Source organism: Astyanax mexicanus, chromosome 13 (genome assembly GCF_023375975.1).
Source record: "Astyanax mexicanus isolate ESR-SI-001 chromosome 13, AstMex3_surface, whole genome shotgun sequence".
Taxonomy (NCBI): domain Eukaryota; kingdom Metazoa; phylum Chordata; class Actinopteri; order Characiformes; family Acestrorhamphidae; genus Astyanax; species Astyanax mexicanus.
This window is the reverse complement of record NC_064420.1, coordinates 32,747,694-32,754,368: the sequence shown is the minus strand read 5'-3', so window position 1 is coordinate 32,754,368 and position 6,675 is coordinate 32,747,694. Positions and strand designations below refer to the sequence as shown.

Genomic DNA, 6,675 nt, shown 5'->3' with positions numbered 1-6,675 from the left:
AAACCTTTTTACATTCAAACCTTCTTACAAAAAGTAAGGAAATGTGTGTTTGGGAGGTTATTGCTTCATTGTAACAATGCTTCAACAATGCTTTTCAAGGGGATGCATTTTGTCAAGAAGCGGTGATACATTATTTCTTTTTTCCCCTACCATGTAAATGAATACTGAAGTGATCCAGACTATGAAGAAATACATAAGGAATTAGGTAGTAACTTAAAAGTGTTAAACAAACCAAGTTGCTTAGTTGAGTAGTTCTTTCCATAAAATGGATTAGAACATTACTCAAATAGGGCTATTTCAACACTAAAATAATCTACCAAACACAAATTTCCCAACTTTTTGTGCCATGATCAGTAGTTTTAATGTGTTTAGAATGGTCCGTTAACATTACAGAAAGAAAGCTTGCTTCTAATATTGGGGAACATTTATTCGTTCTAATGAATAACCCTAGTTAGATCGCCCATATCTCCTTATTTGAAGAAATCTGATTTTTTGTTTTTGAAAATGTAGACTTCTTTTTATATGAAAAATCAAAACTGTGCTTTATTTACACCTATCATTTTTAATTCATAAATGTAAAATAACTAACTGCCAACAATAAGGAAAAATTACAGATTTTTGTTTTTAGTTGGTTCATGTCTACATCATAAACCATTTTTTTTTTATATTTGCTTTAAACACTGGGGAACATTTAGATCTTCCAATGAATAACCCTAGTTAGATTGCTCACATTTCCCTTTTGGAAAAAAAAACCTGTTCCTTAATCTTTTTTTGTTGAAAATTTAGACAGCTTATCTACATTAAAACACAAAACATGTCTTGAAATAACTAATCTTTTTTCCTACATAATGACAAAAAACAAACTAAAATTAAAGAAAGGAGTTTTTCCAAAAGGTATAAATGGTCAAAATGTTGTCATTCGTTGGAAGGGCCAGATACATGTAAAGTACTAGAGACCCAGTAAAAATACAAGTGGTCTATCAAAAAAGTGACTTAAGTAGAAGTGGAAGTACTAAAGTAATTAACCTTTTTTTGTACTTAAGTACTGCAAGTAGTTTATTCTAAAATGTCCTACTGAAGAATTGAAAGTAAAAGTACAGTACTGTGTTATGTAGTTATTACAGAAAGCAGTGGAAAGTTCTCAGAGTGAAACACAGAATGGGAACAGTGTGGTCTTTTTATAAGATCAGCTTGATTGACTCAGTAATGATGGGCTTCCTAAAACCCAATAACAGTGTGGTGCATCTACCACTCTGTCAGTGATAATGTGGGTTTGTAATGATTGGTAACATTTTTAGAATTGTAACAAGTAATAATGCAGCACATAAAAAATGTATCGGAGTAAAAGTATTAAACTCTTTAATACTTTTAGCATTTTAGTACTTATGTAGTCTACGTAATTACTTCCATTAACATCTGTAATAGTTTGCTTCTAACATTGTGAATACTTTTATCAGGATTATGTAATGTTTTTAGTATGTTTCATTAACATTATCAAGAGAATGTTTTCTCCTATAACTGAACTCTACACAAATGTTACACAATGTTAACCAAAGTTGTAGAAAGATTCCCTCTTAGCTGAGATTATCAGTAGATTTAATACCTTTACTTATAAATAAAAAGATGTACAATAACTTCAAAAAGTATTTAATACCTCTGTAAAGCATCTGACTTCCAAAACTTGCTAACTTAACTCTGCATTTTCTATAAATCACATTATCGCATATGTCAATTTTAGCAGGGTAACTACGATAATATGCAATAGTACAAAAAAAACATTACAATGCAATGACACATTCACAGAGCAGATGATCCCTCCTTACACTCCGTCCAACACATTTACAAATGGTCATCTTCGCAATCTTTCACACTGCAAATGACAAAAAAAAAAAAAAAAAAGATGCGGAAGCTAACAGCATACAATTCCACCAAAATCAGTCCAACGTCCTGCTGAAACTCTGGTGAGTACAGGGCTTTACCCTCCAGTAGATCCTCAGAACTTGAGGTATACCTCAGCTTCGATTTCTAAGCCGTGCATCTGACGAGGATTCACTCGAGTCCAGAACTAGGCTTTATCTACATCCAAACACAGAGCCACAGAGCTCTGATCAACCGGTAAATATATAGTTTCTGAACAAAAATAGAGACAGAAGCAATCTCTGCAAAACACAATGGCTAAAATTCAATGCAAATCACCAAGTCAAATATAGAGGTAACAAAATCGTAAAATTTTCTCTGCATTAAAAAGTGTTCTTTTTTTGGCCATAAATAACTTTTAAAATTCAAACACTCCCATTTGCACAACCCATTTAATGCAAAAGTCTCTGATAAGCAAGAACAATTACGCTAAACAAAACAAAAAAAAAAGTATATTTAAGTGTCAGTCACTGACTGAGTATAAATAGTGAAAGGGGAGGGGGAAAATGTCCATTTTGTTTCCCACATAACGCAAGCACTGAGCGGCTTTGCTGTTTGTCTTCACTTGGGGTCCTCAATGGTGCCCTTGCTGAGATCAGTCATTTTAGGATACTTGACTTTCTTCTGGTCCAGTTCGTTCTGAGCCCACAACAGAAGTTTCAGGAGTTTAGCCAGTTTAGGTGTTGATTCTCGGTTCTCATAGTCCAGCACAGCCTGGTTAACCTCACTCCAAACCTGTTAATAAAACAAATGGAAAATCAATGAACTGAAATCAGTGATTAACTGGCAAATCAAAACACATTTAATCAGCCAAAGTACAGAGATTGTCTTAAATTAGTTTTGAAATGGAGTGAATTACAAGCAATGGAAGTTTACCCATACCAGCAATGCAAACTGCATCACACACTTGCTTCAAACTACTTCAATCTATACAATCTATAACCTTTACAAAAAGTCAAACATCAAGATTCAACATGGCTGCTGCTGTTTTTGTGTTTTGTGCTTGTGTTTGCACTAGGGTGCTTCCTGTGTGAAGATTACTTCAGTCTAATCTAAAATTGGACATCTGAGAAGTCATGCACTTTTGATCAAAGGGTTTCATGGTTTACTGACCTTTAAATACATGAGGAAGATGGAAATAAAACTTAGATGTCTCACAAAAAAGTTAAGCTTTTGGACAAGTCACCAATGATTTTTGTGTCAACAAAAAACCTACAATGGTGTTACATCCCCACTCACAATGTGAGGTTATATTTTAGGTATATATTTCTTAATTAGTGTTGTAGTTTTTGAATAGTTTTGTGCATGAGAGCCTAAGTTTTAGAGCTGGGCAATATAGCACCAAAAAACTCTTTTCATTTTTTTTTAATTATATGTTTTCAGCCAAGAATTAAAGTGCGCTGCTCCATGCTTTTAAATCCTCTACCTTCTGTCTCTGCATCATGTTAAGAAGGTCTCCAAAAGGTGACTCCTCTGGGTTGTCGAATGCCAGCAGTGCCAGCGTGCGCTCCATCTCTGTCAGGCACTCTCGACTCTCCTCTCCCTGTTCTGCAAGCTGTGTCTGTGCAAACTCCAGCGCTGCCTCTGTCTCCCGCAGACGGATCAACTCAATCAGGTGCTGTTGCTGCAAAGGGAGCAGAAAACAGTCCTTGTGTTAAAATAATTATTTGTACAAAACTCTAACAAGGAAAGGTCAATAAAAAATGTTACCTTACACAATTCCACTTGGTATAGAGTTAGTAAGCAGAGTGTGCACTCACCAACTTAATGTAAAATAAAATTCAAGACTGCTTGCTCAGATCTTGGATACAAGCACCAGGTCTGTGATTGAGGGATTTATTTTTATAATATTATTATTAGTATTATTATTAATAATATTTATAATAATAAAAATATTTGTTTATTTCTATGTACAATAACTTGCATTCAAAGCTTAGAATGCTTTTCCCTTTTATATACAGTCACTGCTTTTGACAACATATTTTGTACATTTACTAAAGATGTATTTATGATTTTACCTGGAGGTGAAAGTAAAGGTAGCGGTTAGTGTCTAGCAGTTCTGGGTGCAGGCTGTTGATCAGTGCAATGGCATCCTGAATCTGTCCTTTCAGGATCATCTCCCTGATCTTTATCCTCTCATCGAGTGAGTCCAGATCCACACTTGGTTCAATGCCTGATTCCAGCCTAAATTTCTCTGCTGCCTCCTTGAATCCCTCTGGAGAAACAAACATGTACAGAGTGAGTGTACACAATACCTGATCTTTACTACATCACCATGACATAGTAGAATACACATTACGGTGTATGTTACCTGTCACCAGGTAATTCATAATAAGTCGATTCATGTCTGCACGCTGAATATGAACATTGTTGAGCTTCTCCATCCACTCCTCTCGAGTTACATCCTCTGGCTTTTCAGCATAACTCATCATGAAGTGTCTGAAAGGACAAAAAGATGTTTTTAACACACAGAAAAACTATGTTAAACAACATTACATATTGACCTGTCGTGATCATTATTGTTTATTGGACAATATGAAAAGGTTAATTGGTAAAATCAGATAAAAGGTACAGACATAATGCTTGCAATACATGTTTTTGAACATCATAAAAAAATTAAAGTCCACATATGTGACTCTTCTTACTAAGAAAAAAATGCTAAAGGGCAATACTGAGGTCAGCAAAAACTACTACTGTTAAGGATGCATGATATCTGATTTTTTTTATTATTTTTTTAGGAACATTGGCAATATTTCAAACCAATATTTGCTATATTTATTGCATGCCAGAAAAGGACCAAGCGACACGGGCCAATCTACCTTTATGATACATTTTTATACTTATATCTATTCAAATGTGTATTAGTTTTAAAGTTATAAAGTGTGTATATCAGCAGATATGTACATCGAATTCCCAGAATTCCCACTCCGGTGCATCCCTTAATTGTGGTCATGTAAACATGTTTCACGTTTTAACACTTTATATGACAAAAATATCTTCTTTTCATATTTTGAATATCTACACGTTGGCACATATTTAGCCAACATAATCAAATTGTGTACCACAAACTCTATACCAAATTTCACAGACTTTCAGTTAAAGACTGTATTTAATTTTTTTTGCCATTTTTGAATAGACGTCCAGAAAGTTTGCACCTTTACACAATGTAAAAGCAAATACATCCCACTGTTTATTGAAGTCAAATCTACAGAAAGTAAATACACTGGTCTCTAAACTGCGTTTTCCTCATTTTTCTCATAACGTAACATTTTAATAGACACTTCTTTGCTTTAGTCCTGTAGAACCGTAATGTAATGCCTTGGTTAATTAGCTAGCTAGCTAGCTAAGTTAGCTATTTTCTCATTATCATCTTTCAGAATATAACGTTATAACATAAGCTACCTTACTTATTTGACAGGACAAACAAACATAAGCACACTTTTAAATGTAGTTCGCTCTGTACTATATGAAGTTATCGCCGCATTTTGATGAGAATATAATAATAAACCCGTGTTTTCAGTAGTTGTAGCTAAAGGTCAGTACAGACAGCTGTGCTGTTAGAACAGCAGGAATAGCTGCTGGCTTGTTTGTAAGTTTTCTAGTTAACTTAGACATTGTTACGAGCTTTCTACGTTGATTTATTAAACTTTGACAGGAGCATACAGATACACCGTGAGAGCTTTAAAACATTACGGGGCTAGACTGTAAGTCAGGTTAGATTTAAGGGTTTTTTAGTGAGGACTGAAACGCGAGCTAATTATTCAGGCCTTCCCGAAAATCACAACACTGAAGCCTCACAATCCAGACCAGCCAAAAACAGCCCGCACCCTGCAGCACGCTCACTAAACACCACCGACTACAGCACCGACACAGCACTGACACACCAGCACACACACGCACACACTAAATTACACACTAGTGAGCCGATAGTCTGTACGTTTTACCTGAAACAGAGTTACTGCTTAACAGCAGCTTGTAGTGCAGGCGAGCAGGGCCGCAAAATGCACGGCCTCGCGAGAGTTCACTACGAACGAGATTTCCGGTGTTGCCAGATTCTACAAAATCACCCCTTACATTTGTGGACAATGCTATTAACGTTCACACGATTTAGAAAGATTTAATTTAGACATGGAAGATTCCTTTTGTGTTTACGTGGAATAGAGAATTATTTTATTTATTTATTTTATCACTTTTTAAGTTATAGAAACTTCCACATTGATAAACAGAAACAGAAAACCATTGAAAAACATAAAAACATTGAAAATATAAGTATGAGTGACTTTTCAATATGTTATCACTAACAAAAGCAGCTTGATCAGTTGATGTATTGTTTTATTTTAGAGGTGATCATTTGAAAGTGAAAAAAATGATTTTAAACGGTTGTTTGGGATATTTGGGAAATTTATTACTCACAAATTAAAAAGGTCTCTCTCAAAACCGCAATTATATACATACTTTTTATAAAAAAAAACACATTATTTTTATAGAACACTATGAGATAAGTAACTCAAGCATCAGTTTTGGGGCACTGTTGTTCAATGACACGCCAATTAATTAGTAAAGGCTCCTGAATTTGTTTTTTGGCGTAGTTATGTAAGTTTATGTAAACTATTTTTTTTGCTTTGGTAGTTTATTTGTAAAAAGAATAAAAAACAAGAATACTGTTATATTGTTATTAACTAAATTATCTTAATATTATATTAGGGCCATATCGCGTGGTGGCACCGTTAACCATCGCCCCAGTATTCATCACTAACC

The 6,675-nt window shown here is 34.6% G+C and overlaps 1 protein-coding gene across 1 annotated transcript; it reads right to left on the bottom strand.

Annotated features, from left to right (window-relative positions):
- Nucleotides 1–1,631: 1,631 nt before the first annotated feature.
- gid8b (GID complex subunit 8 homolog b (S. cerevisiae)) lies at nt 1,632–5,952 on the bottom strand. The gene is made up of 5 exons (XM_007249984.3): nt 5,862–5,952; nt 4,229–4,356; nt 3,936–4,132; nt 3,344–3,541; nt 1,632–2,652 (listed from the first exon to the last, which is right to left on the bottom strand). The coding sequence occupies exons 2-5, from the start codon at nt 4,347–4,349 to the stop codon at nt 2,479–2,481; spliced, it is 690 nt and encodes a 229-aa protein (XP_007250046.1). The 5' UTR covers nt 4,350–4,356; nt 5,862–5,952; the 3' UTR covers nt 1,632–2,478.
- Nucleotides 5,953–6,675: the final 723 nt, after the last annotated feature.